The following is a 20819-nucleotide window of genomic DNA, read 5'->3' on the forward strand; positions in this document are numbered from 1 at the left end:
AACTTTTTCTTCGTTTTTAATAGTGATAATATTAATACAAGAATATTAAGAAGCGAAATAAAATATGCGAATTTCAATTAAATTTAAAATTAAAATTCTACAAATAAAAATCTTTTTTTCATTCAAAAATGTGTTATTTTATTTGTTCACAATTTTTCGTTCACAAAACGATCGTGTTCGACGGCCATTGAGTTTGTTTTAGACACTTACGTTTCTACAAAACACATATATAAATAATTATAATAATGTATAGGTGAAAATTATATAAAACGTACTATACATATTATATTTGCATTATATTATATTGCTCAGTAAAAAATTATACACGCCACACAGCGAACAGTTAAATTTTCGTTTTATCGGGTGCATTAAGTTTATTATACGATATCACACAGAAGTGCAATGAACTGTTAATAAAACCCATTCACGTATCTGAAGTTTGTAAGAACCATGCGATCATCGAATTAATTGTCGTTTTTGTATAATTTACAATAAACAGAATAAATGGTTTTTAACTAGGTAACATAGCATATTAATATAATTTTATAACAAACTTTTAAATATACTCGCCACGCATTAAAGATAAAAGATAAGTATAATACGTGTAATTATTATGATATTGACCTTGAAAAAATATAATTTATTTTATAATAATATACGTTTAATTCAAAAACGTTGCGGAAATTATTCGATTACAAAAATCGCACAAATTACAAATAATAAATACATTTAACGGTAAAGTTTCTGGCACGAATTTTTACACGGCTACACCAAAACGGTCAAAGTTTAGAGTTCAGCAACAAATTATTATTCATGTTCCATACCTATATATTATACTCTATCGGTTTTCGACTTGTATAAAAAGTGACGAATAGTATCGCAATGTACTGTAATAGTGCAATGGCGTGTAATATTATTATTATTGTTCAAAATTATGCGAAGATAAACTGAAATTATTAAAACCACTGAGATATTATGCAGTTGTTAGAAACACTAAACGTCTAGGCCTAAAGTGATAATATTTAATATATTATAAGTAGTTAAATTTTGTTTTTCACAGGCTGTTGTCCCTTTTAATTAATATAGTAACTACAATTTGTAATTATATTTATTTAAATATATTGTATATGTTTAGTACAATACAAAGTCGAATTAGTAACGGTAAAAGTAAACTTGCTGTTAGAAATATACGTGTTGTAGTTTGAAGTAAACTAAGCTCATTTAAAAAATTATAAAAAAATAAACAAAATAGAAAGACTGAGGTTAAAAAATTGTGGTCCACATTGATATTAGATATAAACCGTCTAATAATGGTTTGATTGTTAAATAATTATTAGTTGTAGCATAAGGCATGCAAATTTTAGTAATAATTTGAGTTGAACATCGAGCTTACCTAAAAGCAGAGTAGCAAGACAAGTGAAGACGATTTAATATTAACAATTAGCAACCCTTCAGTGAAATTAATAATACCGTAGTACGTCTCCTTTCGACCGAGGATATAGACCAAGTATAGGTATATCAGTTACTGGGGAATAATCGATCGGACTTTGACTAAGTAACTGGAAAACCGCATATATTTACGCTAGAGACTTTCTCAAGCTACATCGAATCACTATACATAGCAGTAGAAACAAGGAGTCCATACAACGATACTCTATAGTATAGGTCAGACAATAGCACAATATCATGCTTTGACGACAGTCTTCGCAGTCAAACTAATTGCAAATCTAAGTAAATATCTTACAACATATACATATTCGATATTCAATCTAACACCAATGTTAAAACTTGACCTGAAGCCAAGATCCGTGGCATAATAATATCATATCCATGTGAAATACTAACCTCGCCAAGGAAATATAAAAAATGGGTACAGTGTTGAAATCGAAATCGTTATGCTGTACATCTGGTGTTGAGTTGGTTAATTTTTATAATTATGGATGTGTTAAAAATAGGTGTATGAACAAATAGGATTAGTATAACCATAAAATTCGAGAAAATGTGGATCTACTATTGTCATCCCTTAAATAGAAACGTCTCACTGGCTAGTTGGCCTGGTTAGGTAAGTAAATATTAACATAAAATAATATTAAACTAATATAGTAATATTTACAAAACAGATTTTATAAAAGCGTGGTTAGTATAGTTGAGTACTATTCTAATACAATTCTGGCTGTAGGTCGAGTTGATCGCACTATTATAAATCTGCTAAATATGAAGTAGTTAATGACATATAATTGTATACAAAAAACGATTCTGAGCGAAAACGGTCCATTAACCTATATCACCAAGTGATAAGGTTTTTTTGATATAGCAATTAAAGTAATTTACTTTATTTTTAGTATTATAGTAATTTAACATAATTTTTTTCAAAAATGTTGAATTTATTAAATTATTAATATTTAATTATTATAATAATATATTATTAATACCATACTGTATACTATAATATATACCATATATATAGTATATCAACTTATATAACTCAAAATGTAATAATATCATATTGTTAATACCGTAAAACAGTAAAAATAGATTCATATAATTAATACTTATATAAAATAAATAGATAATATTTTAAAATAAATCAAACATTTTATTGCACATAGTAAATTTCATAATAATATAAAATACATAAAAGTTTAAATTCCCACGAATAATATTTTTAAATTATAGGTAAAAAAATGATTAACATATCATTATTTATCGTTTATATAAGTCATTTTTTAAGTAAAAATATCTATAAAAAATAATAATTTTTATACATTTTTTTTAGATTTTATGGTTTCAGTATGAACTATTTATGAAGAATCTTGTATTAAATTTTCAAAATTTAGATACAAAAAGAAAAGTTTTTGTACATTTTTAACTACAAAATAAGTAGTTTGCAATTTTTTGCGATTTTGGCGAATTTCGTCAAAATTCTGACTTCAAATTCACATAAAAAAAATTGGATTTACGCAAAATTATAATACATAATAATAATAATTATTAGAACTGTATTAGGTGATCATAGATTTATCGTAAAAACTGTAATAATAATAATATAATATTAATATAATATTGTTTTTACAGTAGCAGCCGCACACACCGTAAACACATGATATTATTTATTTTATAACGATATAAAACTTGTGGCAACAAACTAACAAAGCTATCTACCGGTAGGTATCGAGACCAACGTACTTACCGACGTTATGCATAATTTAAACGTTAGAGCGTGCACCATCACAATTTATTCATAATATTCTACCATCGGTTTTTTTCCTCCTTTATAATAATATATACAATACTATTGTAAAACTATTAAAACTATAATAGTTGAATGGAAATAAATTAGAATCTATAAAAATATGGATATAATGTTATAAAATACGAGTCCTAATTAAAGTGTTGAAAAAATAATTTTAAAAGGTATCGTGGAGTACGTGAAATCATTAGATATTTTAGAAACTAGATAATTTAAAATATTTAGTATATAATAATATTATATTTTATTATAATATGTAACTATATAGAATTACAAAATATATTTTTGTTATTTGTTAAATAATTATTATGATTTTAATTATATATATGTAGTTCAATTCGAAGGTTTATATTTCGTGAAAAGCGTTCAGAATTTAAAAATAGAAAATAATGGGTTACATTTCTTGCAATGTTCAAAATTGTTCGTTATGAACTTATATTTTCATTTATATATGCACACGCGTAATAGACTCATAAAGGGGAACGATTTTAATAAGTATTATTAGCAGCTATTATTAGTTATAACTTACAATACGCACAATAACTACAATGTCATACAATTGAGAAAAAAGCATTAACTCTTCAGTTTGTCGTTAAAATATTATGTTTATTAAGTTTAGTAGTTTAAACGTTTAGTACTAATAACAAAGTACATAGATAACGAAACCATTACAAGTTTCCAACGGATAAGTATATTTGTTTTTAAGTTTCATCTCCGAGATTGATTTGATTATTGTTGGTAATAAATACAAACTAAATAAACGCATAAACGAACGATGAAAACATTGTTTTTAAAAATTCAATCATCAAGATAAATTGGTATATATTGTAGAAGGCATAATAACTTATTTTGTTATTTCAATCAAAAATGACTTTCATATTTTCACTAAAATATGATAATATAGATAATGTAATCTCATAATCTTTTCGCCTAATGACAATAATTGCATTGTTTTCAACAACGGTTTCACGTTTAACATTTTGAGAAATACTTTTTAAAAATTAGTTTAATAAAGTCATAATTAATATTATTTAGTGAGCACCATAAAGCTTTAATTAATCTCCAAAAGTTATTTTGTCTATTTACATTAAAATATATATATTATATTATTTTAATATGCTATTTAAAATGGCTATTAAATACAATTTAACTATCGATAAATATTCCGCTATTTGTAAATCAAATAAACATAAAAAGATAATAATATAAGATTATCACATTCCATATTCACTGATACTAATGGTTATGTAATAACTGTAAGGATCGGAAGTTATAGGAGTAAAATGGGCACACAAATATACAAACATATTACAGGAATTAAAATTAAAATTTTACAAAAAAAATATTTAATAAATTAGATAATAATAATACATTTTTTTAGAGTTGTTAAATACAAGAAATAAAATTTAAAACGTGGAAAATTAGTTAAAAGTTATTTGTGTTAAATAATATTGAGTTATTCATTGAAATATTATTTAATATATATATATATAGGTTGAGAATGAAAAAAAAATCAATTTTGTATAATATACACTTCGGATAAGATATTTCTAATCATATAGTTATCAATTATGCGTACCTATTGGCGTGGAAAATGTGGTTTAAAAGATTCTTTTCTGTGATAGTTTTATATTTTATATTACCAGACCATTTATCGATTATTGTGAAGCACGACGTTTCAAGACACAATTCTACGTGCTGTGACCGGATAATAATTCACAGCTGTGGAATTGGATCCATTGGACTGGACACTGCATATTCGTAGAAACTAAATTTAAGTACAATGGTAGGTAAATTAATAAATAGTATTGATAAAATATATTTTTTTGTCCACAAAACAAATTCAGTGAGTACTTTCTTGTTTGATAAACTCGATTTTAAATCTAATTTATGATGTTTTAAACATCTGAATACGTAATAATAAAAAACAATGGTTAATTAAAAAATTCCAAAAATTGAATCACACAAATTCATGTTGTATGCCATAAAATCAGAATTATATTACTTACGTATTTTATTACTGTTTAAATACCATAGTATAATTGAAATAATTAGGTTGACAGAGGAGATACTTAAGTGATAAGAATAGGAATATTGCACTTTTGAGATATAAAACTATGTATTATTATTGCTAGGTTCAGTAAAGAATCTTTATAACGTATTTTCGACTTAATGTTTTTCATTTAATTTAAAATATGGTAATATTTTAATTTCTAATATAGGTAAGTACAACATTACACAAATTGTTTAATTAAAATAAATAATATTTTTTTTAGTCGATTAAACGTTGAAACACAAATTACTTAAGGTTCAATGATAGAATTTCTTAGTCGTGATGTGCATTAGTGCTGTCATGTTCCATATTATATAGTGTTATGTTATCTCACAATATAAATTATCTGTACCAATCAAAAATGGTCTTGAAATTTGAAATATCTATATAAACTATAAATGATATGAAAAACGAGTATCTTCGCTGATGTTATGCGTTTGAGTATCGTCAATCGTCCAAGTGTCCACTATTATACGGCCTTTGCGTTTTTTTTTCGATTTAGAGGTGACGATCGTAGTCGACGATGTTTGACGCCAATGGTAATAGGCCTTCCAAGTCAAAAAATATATAAGTTCGATGAAACTCAACAAAGACCCACCCAGAAACAGACCAGCGCAACCGCCAAAGGAAACTGCAAATATTAACAAAACAGAACGTTTTAATGTGACACGTTTTTAATTTTTAAACGTTAAGAATGCATACGCACCCAACAAGTCGAGCCATCCGAGGACCAAGTCCGATCTGTAAAGTATGCATGTGCTTTGTATGAAGTGTGTGTCAATCAGTATGGACGACGACGAATTTCTATAATAATATTATAATACAATAGCTATGTAATAATAATAATTGACCATGAATCGATAATTTATATCGTTTATTATAACGTCATCGGTCGTATGAAAAAATATAGACAAAAAGTGCGAGGGATTTTCCGCCATAATACTTAAATGTTTCGAATGCGTTCAAAGTACATTGGAAAAAAGTATTTATACTGAGTGGTTTATTTTTTATTTCAAACACTATATTATCAAACATTTTCATAGGTACGTAATTTTAAGTCGTTAAAAACAACATTTTTCTAAAAAAAAGTATTTTTATTTTTTTATATTGAAAATTTGTTTATTAAAATTGTAGACTTATTTTTTCATGATTGATAATAATTATTTAAGGTTTATATGAGCGGATTACACGGATTCCTCGCAATATGCTATTTTTTTTTTTATAGTTTTTCAATATTTTTGTTAAATAATAATCCATAGCTTTTATTTGTTAGAAATAAGGTAAATCTATTGTTGGAGTTGTTTGAATTCAATGCGTATACTTGATATGTTTTATTTATCCCCATTGTATATTATCATACATTTCGCCCGTATAATATAAGACAAGTACCGTGCCAACGAAATAGTGGAAAAATTCTAGTGGAGAAGCCTCCTCCTGGATGTTTTGAAGGGGAATGAAAGCAGCTAGGTATTTAATAAGTGGCTAAAATATGTTGAAAAATATGATAATAAATTAATTTAAACGCTCTACAAATTCTTTTAGGTATAGTGGATTAACATAATTTACTTTCTCAGTTACTCAAGTAACACATAAAATAAAGTTTTTAATGGAGAGAAGAAAATATTAAAAAAAAAAAAGTTTAATCCCGATTTTTATTAAATAATTTAATAAATTAAATCGTTTTAATTAAACATTTCACAAATATTGAAGACATAGTTTTGATATATGAAATACACATACTATTTAAGAAATTATGTATAAAACCGTGATTATTGCTACATTTAAAGAGAGTATTATTTTTTCTAAAAGTGGTAAAAACTGGTCTTATGATAATAATATTCTTTAAAGTGGACAGGCGTATATTAGTATTTTTCATACAAATTTAGCAGCATAACTCTCCAAGTCGTCTAAGATGAAACTGACTTACAGCACTGTCGATATGGATGGTTCGGCGATGGTCAGTTCAGACAAGTACATTTGGTGAACGCAATCTGGCATGCAATCGCATTTCATCCCGGGCAGATTACTTGTCATAAGCGCAGTTTGTTCGGACGGTATAAGACTTTTGAAGAACTCTGAAAACAAAGGGGAAAAACGTGTATTTTTATATATTATTATTATGACACCATTACGGATCTTACGGTTTTTCTCAGACAGGCATAACAAATCTTCGACGTTGCATGGCCGCAATGTAGTGTTTTCTGTGGTGAAAAAAAACTACTCATATTCGTTTCGTTTTAAGTCAAATTTGTACGCCAAATACAGATTGGTATTTTATTGTTTTCGCATAACTGTTTTTAAACGATGGAGACGACGATAACTTACGATTCATGAGCCCAAACATGAACTCCAAATAACATCCGCAGTGATGAATCACGTGATCCATGTAACACGCTGTCTTGCAATTCCTCCGCAAGTAGTAATTTGTACCCATTCTGGTGGAACTCTCTTCGGCGAAAAGACACCGTCGCATTTTTGGCTTCAGTCTTTTCGTCCTCTGCGTGTTGTATATCCTATCTCCCCACACGTGAACGATGCCAATGCTACCCGCCGTCACGACCATATCCGATCCAAGCGGAGCGCCTCTGGGTTCACCAATCATTATCTGAAATAATATAGTAAGTGTATAACACTGTATATATATATATAGAGTAGCTCATCGAGTGTGTGCATTCCCTTTTTATAGTGCGATCATTCAAAATTTTATTATTGGAATTTTTAAATAATATACTTAAAAATCATGTCATCACATTTTTGACATTTTTTGTATTACTTAATAAGTGTCACGTGCAGATGAAAACTTTGATGTGTTAACAAAAAAATATTAACGCGGAGCTATAGTGATTTTAAAATATTAGTAATCAGTATTAATTTAACATATTATAATTTTATAAAAATGGCCCAAGTATAATAACTAATGCTAGATTCAAGATGATATCTATTTTATATTTCATACTCAGAACCTATATTCAAACCAAAAATCAAAATTTAAATAATACCAATATTAAAGAAAACATGGGGTTCACATGCTTGGTGTATCGCTTTGTTTAGTGCTCTATTGCTCACCGCATAACCTGATCTCACATAGGTACCATATTAGTTTTAAAATAAGATTATCATATCTGTGAAACTCGGGGCCGTGCCATTTATATGAGATGCAAAATAAATTCACTTAAAGCTTATCTAGTCACTGAAAAGCTATATTTTTGTATTTATCTATTTAGGCTATGGCCACAAAAAAATATACAATTTTAATATTGCTTAACAATATGCAATACTTTGTGAAATGATTCCTATTTATTTTATATGTATTAATTTAATCTTGACTACACTAGCATACAATTAATTAAAACCAATACGTCATATTAAATGTTACGAGTACATTAAAGTAGCCAAATACGTTTCACCGAACAATTCTCCAAATGGCGTTCATATAATTTAATGTAGGTGCCTAATATTATTTAATAATATATTAGCTGTTGCGGCTATTCGGCACAATACTATTCTGATACATTTTAGTTATCAATGTGAATATCGCGAATTCGCGATATTATACACAATTATATGAAATCGATACTTCACAATCGTTAGCTCTGATATTATCACGGTACCCGTGGTTACGCTTAGAATAATTGAAACTATATAGGAATTATTCACACGAGGTTCTTCCTCTCAAATAATTAAAATAATCGAAAAATTTCAAAAACATTTGTTATTTTATTATTATTATTATTATTTTTAACGATAAATGGGGGGGGGGGGTTAATAGTTTGAAATTTTTAATTACTTATGATATATTCTACGTAATAGTAAAAAAAACTATATAATAATTTACGATTTACCCGCGTCGATGGTTTGGCGTCCACTCCGGGGGCGATCTGTCCCGGGGACATTGTTGATACGTACATCCTGTAACAGTGATTTAAATAAGTAAAAACTATACGTCATCGGCGAAAATCAGTTTTATACCTGACACCAGACCACTGACCATTGTCGCCCGTCCTCCTTGGTCGGATTTCTCCGGACTCTGTTCGCCAAAACGCCCCAATTAAACCCGAGTCCGCACCGAGTCTTCTGCAAAACATATAGATATCAGATTTTACAGTGAAGTATAATAATGATATATACAGTAATTTTGCGGTGATGACCAATAAATACTCACGCTCTACTATACTCGGAAAAATCGGAATTAAACGAATGGCATAGGCCGAATTCGGTGCGCTGCAACTCGAACACGTCACAGCAGTTTACCCGTTTGAAATTCCACCAACAACCACCATGGGAAAAAACTTCCTCGCACGGCCTCATTACCTGTTAATATTTAATAAATCTCTTATGAATAATATCTATTCATTTTAAGAGAGCACTATATACCGATTATCTGAAACGATTACGAGTATACAAACATACACCACCGTGTTAGAACATTATAACGACCCATAAATATATATTTTATAAAATATACTAATTAAATAATCAAAAAATGTTATATATTTGTCTCTCAAGATCGAGGATTATCCATATTCGTTAACATTTTTCTAGACATTTTTAAACTATTAATACGTTGTTTGTACTATAGTATTATTTAATATTATTTGTTAATAATATGTAATTTTTTTTCGAGGGTTATAGAATTTTGAAAAATGTTTCTTTTACTTTTAATTACTTGTGCATTTCTTAGGCCTATTTGTTGTCAAATTATTTTGACACCTCCTCAAAAGACCTACAAAATTTGAACTTAACCATTTTTTTGATTCATAAACTAATTAAATTACATATATACAGTAGAGACGAACCTTCACTAGAAGCTCGGTGAGGTTTAGTCCGATAAGCTTAGGTAATTCAGTAATGTTCTTCAGCTCGTCGAACTCATCAAAATCGCCATACGATACCACAGAGAAAGTTTTCAACAATTTTCTCACGGCGGGCAATAGACTCGGTTTGATTCCCGGTACGTCTCTATACGTAATTATACATTTTATTCAGTCGTATTCTATTAATGGGCTTAAAAACTAAAATGTATTATCGCTATTACTATTATACAGAGGACTCCATAAAGAATGTCTTGGTTTGAATAGGCTGTGTGTATTCGTAGTGCGGTTTGTTAGTGGTTCACAATTTTTCAACCTCTGACCACAACCCATAAAGAACTGAGAGAAAATATCGAAATGGCTTTTGATTTAGTTACACATGATATGTTAGTAAGGATTTTGTTGTCGTTATAACCTTATTTTCACGAGGGGGAATATATTAAAAATTTTCAAAAAAATAAATAAATTATAACCTAGCTACACTTTTGATTGGTACCTCTTTAAATTATTGAAGTGTAATACTTTGTTAAATATATCATTTGAAACCACGGCATTCTTTATGTATTTCCTTTATACAATTGCTAAGCGTGTTTCTAACACTTAATATTACGCGGTAATCATCGTGATAGATAACCATGATACCAACAAATGTTAATAATCCCAACTACAATCGCTATTATTTACCTTGTCAGTTTCAATGGGTATTTAAATACTGTTTTAAATATAACTATACATATTATTATTAAATGGGACGAGAATTTTATTGGAGATTTACCGAATTTTATTTCTTTAAATTATACAGCAGGTAGTTGCCAATTAACCCGAATAACTAATTACAAACTTATATTTATTTATTTGAATTTTTAAAAACGCGTATTAAGTAAGAGGACGCTAAAATCACAATTTTTCCATCTTATTAACATATAATACTATAGCAAACTTATGTTCGGTAGTTATAATTATATGTAGTAACCTTAAATAATAAAGCGAATTAACTTCTCACCTTAATTTTTTATAATATTAATTTAGTTTTTAAGCAAGATAATAATAAATGAGTGTGATATAATACTCTAATTTCACGTAGCCTGCATGGCAAATGACTGCAATTATTAAAATAAGCTTAAATAGCAGCTAATCGCATATTACGTCTGCCTTCAAACTGATTTAACATTTGTTCAAGTATTTTTATTTTATAAAACACTTGAAAATACCATGATTTAAAGTCATTACATAACAATATTTTGAAAAAAAAATTATATTGTTTATAGGTACTAATTTTTATAGTTTTTATTGCTATAAAGTTTTTATTCTTTTGAACGACTTTTTTATATTTGTAAAAATGTACTCTGCTTTGGAATAAGATAGGAATAAAATGCTTTTTTTTAATTTGCAAATAAAATAATAATCTATTTTATAGCGAAACATTTGATGTCATATTATATTACTTTGCGGTCAACTGCACGACCCGTTCCCAGTCCACTCTTGAACTGTCACATATTACTACCATTGGAAACGCTATATCGGCGTAGCTTAAAAATGTTGTTTCGACCACCGTGTCGATTGTACTTTTTTTGTACGTCTTCCACGATTCGACGATCGCGTAAGTTGCAAACAGCATGGCGCATATTACAGTTACTGACCAGAACGTTCTGAAACACCAAAATTATACTGTTGGTGTAAGAAAACTAGCGGGTTTAATGTATATAAGGAAAAAATTACAGTTTAGATACATGCTCATTTTAAAATTGTTTTATCAAATTCGGTTTATGTTACTAAAACTAATTTAAAAAAACTTAAATGCAATATCTCCCCAAAATTATAACGGTTAGTAAGTAAGTACTGATGATCAACATTTGATTATTCATTTATATACAACATAAACAAACATACCTATTAATAAAAAAATAAAATCAAAACATTTTTTCAGTTTGCCGGCACCAAAACATAAATAAGTTACATTTTTTTCGAAAACTTTTAGACTCTATGCCCCTGACATGGATTTTGAATAATGGGTATTGTATAACTGCATTTTTAGCATTTATTATTATCACAATATTCACAATTGTTGATTAATAATGATAAAATTATTCAAATAATACTTTAATACTTTAAATCATAAAGAATTCAATTTACAGTAAGAATTAGAAGGACTAAATCCCCATCTCTGAGTGACAATATAACCAAAATAATATACGCTCGAAGAGCCATAATACCGACTTTTCTCCAGCGCTCCGGTTCTTTCCTACAATGTGGTTGAGACCGTGCAGCGAACACTGATCGCAAACATCGTCTAAAATTTTTTTCCATACGTTTGCTCGACGTTCGGCGTTAGATCTGTCGTGCTGGGTTGCTTTGTTCCGAAACCGGATGTGTTCCACTCTCTTGGACACGGACGACAATGTTTTTCCTGAATATGACATCGCTATAAATATATCAATATAAATTGGTGGTTAGAACAGAGATGATAATAAGCCCTAAAATCCATTTGAAAATGATAATTAATTAATATCAATTACTTAGTACGTTAAAAAAAAAATTAATTTTCACATAACAATATGATATTTTAAAATCAAAATGAAATATCAAATGGTTCTTTTGAATTACTTTTAATTGTGCCGACACACAACATACAGTAAGAATCTGACATTTAAAATCAATAATATTACCTTGAAATTTCACGAAAAGTTTTACTTTTCTTTAATTAGAAAATCAAAAAAGAATTTTGCAAGTATCTATTTATATTCTAGCGCTGAAGTTTAATAAAATATTATCAATTACACGTGTAAAAAATCCTTAAATACGCTAAATCAATAAAAAAACCTTAACATTTTCAAAATATAACTGTGCGTACACGCAGAATCGTTAAGTCGTGAAACATATTTTAGTAAAATATAGAATGTAAACGTATACCCAATCAATGATCGTGTGCACAAATACTGCTGTCCAAACGATTTTCAAAACACTTTTCACACTATTATTCAAGTCCACAGAATTAGTTCACAAAATTCATAATGCAATAGTACGAATAAGTTTTTTATGTTTACAATTCTATATAATAATATTATTATAATGTCACCCATCATATTACTCGTTGACGTTATAAAATAATAATAATAATTTTGTTTACAACATAATGTATGCGTTGACAAGGGCATATATTAATTTTAAACATACATATATATATATATAATATATTACTTATAATGACAGTCCGAAGATTGTAAATACACCATAACATCATATTATTATTATTATACTCATAACAATATATGAACAACAATAAGAATATAATAATTCCATAAACTTTTCACGAAGAAATATTATTGTTTAATAAAATTTAGTTTATTAAGTAATAAATATTTTTCTATTTTTAAGCATTTAATAAATATGTAGTTTTTTATGAGTGAATAAAATATAATTATAATATTATCTATGGGAAAGTCATTTATTTATTTATAAATTTGATCCGTGAAAACGTATCATTTCCGTCTGGCTAAAATTAAAATGCAGCTTAGAAAACATAATATGTGTATTAAAAGTTATACAGATAACTAATACGAGTACTTAGTAGTATTTAGAATATTACTACTAAAAATAATAATAACGATTTCGTTCTCATTTAAATAATTTGATTATGATGATTTAGGTTAGTAACAGAAACAAAGAATTAACTTACCAATTTAACAATACATTAAAAATAAAACAACTTTGATTTCTTAATTCATTAATACACACTATAAAAATAGTAAAAATATTCATAATCTTGCAGAATATTATCACTCTTTATCACTTTTTATCTTTTTCAATTTCTGAAAAATACCGAAATACATAATTCGTCGATTGTGTCGAAGATTATTAGAATAAAGTATCGAGTAAATTTGACCATAAAAATATCGATTCTCAGACAAACAACCACTCACTTCTACTCCCTTAGGGGTCGAATTTCTAAAACGAATTTCTTAAACGGCGGTTGTAATATAAAACCACTACCCTCGCCAAATTTAAAATTGTTTTCCATACAGTTAACTTTTAATCATATTAAAGTGATTATTTAGTTTCATCTCCTTAGGAATTGATTCAATAAAAAAAAAAAATAACCTTATATCCTTTTTTAGAGTTGAATTATTAATCTCTATAGCAAATGTTACCGAGATCAGGACATTGGTTCATTCGCCGAATTAATTCATTTCTTAGTTTTCCTGAGACGATATTCAAACATGTCAATCAATGTTCATTAATCAGTCATTTTATATTTTTATAATTTATTCTATTTGCTTTATTTTTCTCAAAATGTTATGTATTTTACGTTAATATTTTTTTCCAACTCCCTGTAATTAGTTTATTCGTCGAACATAAAACATACGCATTTTATTCACACTTCAATTGATATAATATTAGACTAACTACCCTTGTAGCGATATTTTTATCTTAGTACGAATAGTATTCGTGAACTTTAAAGTTCACAATTTACGGCGAAACATCTACAAGACTTCATCGCACAATATTATGATATTCCCTCACGCGCACATGCTGCCGTATATGTTAGAATATAATAGCGTTTTAACCTATTTTGTTTGTAAACGTATTTTTCCACGCCGCAGGTATCATACTGCACAGACTACAGAAGTTATACCTATTATTATATTTTTAAGACGTCAGACAACTAAAACATCCCATCTTTTTCCAAAAACTCACGGACGTAAACCGGGTTTTTATAAGGCTTTAGCTTTACTTGCAATCGTATGGTTCATCCCCGTATATCACTTTTCTCGTGAATACATGATTTTTCTTTTTGTTTCATACAATACAGCTACAATCCGTGGTCTAATTATGGTTGTAATTTTGTATATTTTTGCAAAATTCTAAGAGTAGTTTGTACTGCAATCTTAAACATTATACTAAGTCTCGTATCGTGCGTGCTGTACACTTTATCTAGATTAATTTACCCATGAACTCCAAAAACTTTTCAAGAACATTTTTTGAAATTCAAAAACTACGGAACACAAACCTTAATCACGCCACTGAATTTAATTACTTACATGACAATCTTTTTAGATATTTTAAGGACATAACACAATATTAGTGTCTGTAGACGACAATCAGGGTAAATATTTCAGTCTTAAATTAATAAAATGTCTATTACCCACATATATACATATATATATATATATATTTTACTCAAACTATATCAAGATAGCCTTAGTCCTCTTAAGACACCTCTACGTCCATGTCAATAATATTATATTGTGCATATATTTTTGGTTGTCTAAATCTTAATTTTTATATTGTCCGGGCATGAAATTCGTTGATATTTTATTTATTTTATTATAGCTATACAATAATAATTCATAAAAAAGACTTCATATTTTTACATTAGTGAAAATCATGTTGGTTTAATGTTATTTCAGACAAGTGATCTGATTATTAGTGAATCATCATTAAAAATTTAATGAAATTTTCTTTGTGGTGGTTTGATTGCCTATGTAGACAGGTGAAATAATATATTTTATAATCGATTGATGCGTAACATAATTATAATGTCATATTTTTTAAAATTATTATATAAGTTCATATAGCATGATATTATTTATGTGATTTGTTTTTTTAAATCGTTATACACGTATTAAACATAATAATACTACTAATAAATCAATATAACATTGTGTAGAGGTAAATTATAATAGATTTATACTATTAGAAGTATTTTTTTTTCATATGAAAGATATTATGGTATGGACGTTTTACTGTCCATGCAATCGTCCATTGTCCAAGTGTCCGTTAAAATTTGATGTCCTTTTCTTTTTTTTTTACTTTTAGATTTAACTGATTTCAGTCGTGATCTGCGCCAATGGTAGTAAACTCGCCACGTCAAGAAATATATAAGTTCAATGAAGCTCAACAGCGAACCGCCTAAGAACAGACCGGCACAGCCACCAAATGACACTGTGAATTGATAAAAACTACGTTTTAAAAGAATGTATTTGCCAAACGATAGTTTGCATGAACACTCATTAAATTATTTAATGAATCCATAGCATGTTATTAAACAAATAAATTTTATTTTTCCACTAAACGGTCATTAAACGTCCAATAGCGTTATTAAGTCATTAAATTATTGGTTACCAGTTAATTAAACTAATGGTCTGATTTCGGCGCATTAAATTTTAGTTAGCCATTAAATTCGATATCACACGTCGCAACTCTGCGCTTTTACCTTTATTAAAATTTAAACAGCTGAACATTTGCTATCACTTTCTTATGATAAGTTTTAAGCTTCAACATAAACCTTGGTATCATGTTTAAAATCAATACATTATTATTAAACTATTTTTGTAGTCCAAATGGCTTAATAAAAATATTTAATAATTCGATAAAAGCGATCATTAAATATATTTAAGGAATGTTTTTATGCAATTAAGCCTTGTAAAATACTTGAGTAAAGGGGTTCAAATATTTTTTAAGTAAGTAATCAAATTACATATTTTATTTTTTCAATTTAGTTAAGTAAAAAAAAATTTAATTCAGTTGATTTATAATGAATAAAAATTGTAAAATACTATATTATATATTGTATATGTCATATATATTTTTATAAAAATATATCTACTTAAGCTGCTTACAATTTTCATAAATAATTGCAATATAGCTTCTGAGAGTTATTAGATATTTGAAAATACCTAGCAATATATTTTTTATAATATTATTTTATAGATAAATAATGTGAATTTTATATACGTATGGATTTTATTGCATATAGAATAAAAACGTTTATATGTAATTAAAATATCTGTGTATTAAAAATTACTAGCTAGTTATTTAAATTTAAATAATTTTAATTTTGAAACGGTATACATTTTAACTATTCTAGTATTATTTTTTAAGTTGTATGAAAAAAAACCAGATAAATAGAAAAATTCACATTTCTATTATGATTTTACATTATATTATTATGCCGTGTTCTCTATTAGTTTAGTAGTATTCCACTTTATTAAGTTGATAATTAAATTCTCCATAACTCTTTATATCTTATATAAATTATATTATACTATTATAATAATAATAATAATAATAATATAAAGAAAAAATAATACTTTCTATGAAGAATAAACCCTATCACAGTCGTTCATTTTTATAATAAACCTATTAAACGCAAAAGGTTTAACCAGTTACATATATTTTGGGTTTCTAGTAAATCCATTTTAAAATTTAAAATTCAATTTTATTGTGAACTTTTCATCATATCCTATGATGGAAAATACAGTGACATGTAAAAAATGTCAAATAATCGGGTACACACCCAACAAGTCGAGCCATCCGAGGATCAAGTCCGATCTGTACAGTATGCACGCGCTCTGTTTGAAGTGCAGATCAATGAGTATGGACGCTGAGGAATTCCTGAAACTGTAACGATACGATCGACGTCGATTATGATTTAACTATTATATAGTTTTCTATTTTAACAATTTATTATGAGCCGACTTACTCCTCCATCGCCGAGTCGGTGTGTTCGGCGATGGTAAGTTCGGGTATATACATTTGGTGGATGCAATCCGGCATGCATTCGCATTTTAATCCTGGCTTATCTTTTATGAAGAACGAAGGCTGTTCGAAGGGTATGTAATTGTTGAAATATTCTAAAAACACGTAGATATCATACAGCAGTTATAATAGTATTGTATCGAATTTGGTTTCATCGAGCTCCGTGGCATATACTTACGGTTTTTATTGGATAAACACAGTAAATCTTCCGCGTTACACGGCCGTAACGAGTCGTTTTCTTACACATAAAAAAAAATCTTTAAATTAATTAATATGTTATACACTACTACGTCATCATCGATTATGTTATATTAGTTTAATATTCGGTTCACACGACTTTGACAAAAATATTGCAACAGACAATATTGACTGACGTCAGTTGTGTACATCTCTAATACTGGTGCCGCACTAGTCCTACTTCTTAAAAAAATAGCATGTGTTTGGCTACGATAAAATTAGTTATAAATTAGATTTAAATAATTTTCTATGATATACGTATTTTAAAACTTGCACTTTTACGTGAAATTGGAATAGTTTTGTAAAAAACTTCGAAATGGGTAGTACATTCAAAAACACTTAATTCAATTTGTTTTACTGATGTTGCCGTATTCAAAAATCTTTATCAAACTACTGAGCATGTTATTTGGTGCTGGTTCCGCAAAATAGTGAAAATAAACTTCAAAATGTATATAAAAAGTTAGATGACCTAGAAAAGCTGTTTAAGTCGTATTTAAGTTATTTAAGTTACTTTAAAGTTCGTTTTTTAGGTAAGAAGTGTGTTGTTTGTACATTTCAAGTGTACTCAGTCAAAAAAAGGTACAACATTCTTAATCGTTCAATTTTGGGTGGATGGGTGGGTGGGAGTTAGTTCCACCCCATATCAACTGCATTAAATATTAAGAAAGTCTTACGTTTCATTAGTCCGAACATTGCCTCTATATAACAACCACAATGTTTGACCATGTGAAACATGTAACACGCCGTTCTGCAATTCCGTCTCAGGTAATAATTTGTGCCCATTCCGGTTGGACTTTCATCGCCGAAATAACAATTTCTCTGCTTCGGCTTCAGTTTCTTAGTTCTATGCGTGTTGTATATCCGATCTCCCCACACGTTAATGTTTCCAAAGTTTCCAGCCATCACGACCATATCCGATCCAAGTGGAGCACCTCTGGGTTCGCCCATCAAAATCTGTTCGAATACGATAACGATTGTAAGAATTAAACCATAGATATAACATATTTTTAGAACTCATGTACACCCTATACAAACACACCCAACAAAACAAATTTCAAATTTTTTTTTACAATTAACTCGAAAAACGCAAAGTCTCGACTTATTAATTTTTATATTTGCCAATCTATGAATTTACAAAACATTTCCTAACCTTAATCTACTGAAAAATTTAGTTTAAGTAGTTAGATTATAGTAAAAAACACTTATACGTGTATATTTATAGGTTAATATCCACCATTTTTAATGTATATTAAATGTATGCCTTAACATTTTATTATGAATTTTAACATATTAATTTAATGGCTTAAACGTTCTCCATTCATCTTTATGAAACATTATTTCAATTTTTGATTTCAAATTTTTAATAACTTTACCACAATTTAATTTATTAGTTCTTATAAATAGTGATCGCCATTTGAGTATATAGATCAAGGAATTACAATAAACTACACGTTTGATGATAGTGCAAAAAAACTCAAAATATATATTAAATAGTTTGACTATGCCAAATAAAAATTATAATTAATTCATAAACAAATGAAACCATATTATTTAATTGACATAAATGTAATGGCTTAGGGGAATTTGGACCTTTTATAACTATGAAATTCTTTCGAATCAAGTCGAGCAAGTACTAAGAAAATATCACTTTATTTTAAATATTATTGAAAGATAAATGTTTAAAATTTTGTTTTTAATATTATATTTTATAGTAGTATTTCTGACAAGCGCAGACGATATAAATTGTTGTTTTTCATTTAAAAAAAAAAACGCAATGAGAGGATTTAATTTGACCAGACTATGCAATATTTTACAACATATTTGTGTACATTCCAGCAAGTTTATAGTACCTATATTTTACTTCGCTTGAATATAAACTATATATTGAATGTATAATTCATATAACTAATGTGAATAATAATTTGTAATTGTTTGAGCCGTTTTTTTTAAATAAAATTAAGGGGAACTTAAGTCTTCTGAAAAATTAAACTACCTATGTACTATGTCTTAGTTTACATGGATTTTCGTAAATATTGTAATTTATAGACATTTTAACATCTATATTTATATAAATGCAATAATAATAATTACAATATATTTACCCGAATTGACGGTTTGGCGTTAACATTAGGAGCTACTTGTTCCGGTGTTATCGGTGATATGTGTACTCTGTATCAATAACAAATTTTAATCACATTTAACATCGAAGTAATTATACGGAAGTAAAATAAAACAAAAAAATAAAAACAATTATATTTCATGTTTGTGTCATTAAAGTCGTTCACCTATGACTTAATCTATATTAATTATTAGTTATTAGTTTATTACCTTCACTGTTTTATTTCTAATTAATACCGTAATAGTATTATGTATAGGTATAAGTCATTTAATAGAAATTAAGTTCAATTTAAAGGGAGATACCAATTTTTTTTAAAAATAATTTGAACTTATATTCAAATAACTGAACTTAATAAAACTAAATTTGGTGGGCTCTACAAGTCTGCGAACATTTTATTGTTTTTATAAAACGATATTGAGAGTGTTTATTGCAGATCAAAAAAAAAAAAAATAATATTTTATATCTGAAGTTCAAATGATTACAAACGATTTTTCGAGCACCGTTGTCAATTTTAATTGTTCATATTGCTGAGACTTGTATAACGATAAAGATAATAAATACAATATCGTTAATGGAGTTCTTTGGTAAATGGTAGGTAATCGCCATTATAAATAGTTATAAATGGTAGTATTCTTTTTTAAATCATAATTTATTTTCCGGCAGATCGTCATCATTCAGTTGATGAACAGTGTAATAGTATTAGTGTGTAATAATAATTATTACCAATAGAAATTATTAGAATATCAAACCCTAAAATTATTAATTCTGAACGTGGAAAAGAATTAACAAATTATAAAATTATTAATATTC

The 20819-nt window shown here is 27.6% G+C and overlaps 1 protein-coding gene across 1 annotated transcript; it reads right to left on the minus strand.

Annotated features, from left to right (window-relative positions):
- Positions 1–5695: 5695 nt before the first annotated feature.
- LOC113552651 (pickpocket protein 19-like) lies at positions 5696–18838 on the minus strand. Its single transcript, XM_026955497.1, has 16 exons — positions 18565–18838; positions 17832–17891; positions 17598–17748; positions 17412–17515; positions 15860–16057; positions 12332–12521; positions 11560–11763; positions 10100–10262; positions 9466–9614; positions 9273–9377; positions 9146–9212; positions 7629–7908; positions 7445–7504; positions 7231–7378; positions 6010–6107; positions 5696–5934 (listed from the first exon to the last, which is right to left on the minus strand). The coding sequence occupies exons 1-16, from the start codon at positions 18836–18838 to the stop codon at positions 5696–5698; spliced, it is 2490 nt and encodes an 829-aa protein (XP_026811298.1).
- Positions 18839–20819: the final 1981 nt, after the last annotated feature.

This window comes from Rhopalosiphum maidis, chromosome 2 (genome assembly GCF_003676215.2).
Source record: "Rhopalosiphum maidis isolate BTI-1 chromosome 2, ASM367621v3, whole genome shotgun sequence".
Taxonomy (NCBI): domain Eukaryota; kingdom Metazoa; phylum Arthropoda; class Insecta; order Hemiptera; family Aphididae; genus Rhopalosiphum; species Rhopalosiphum maidis.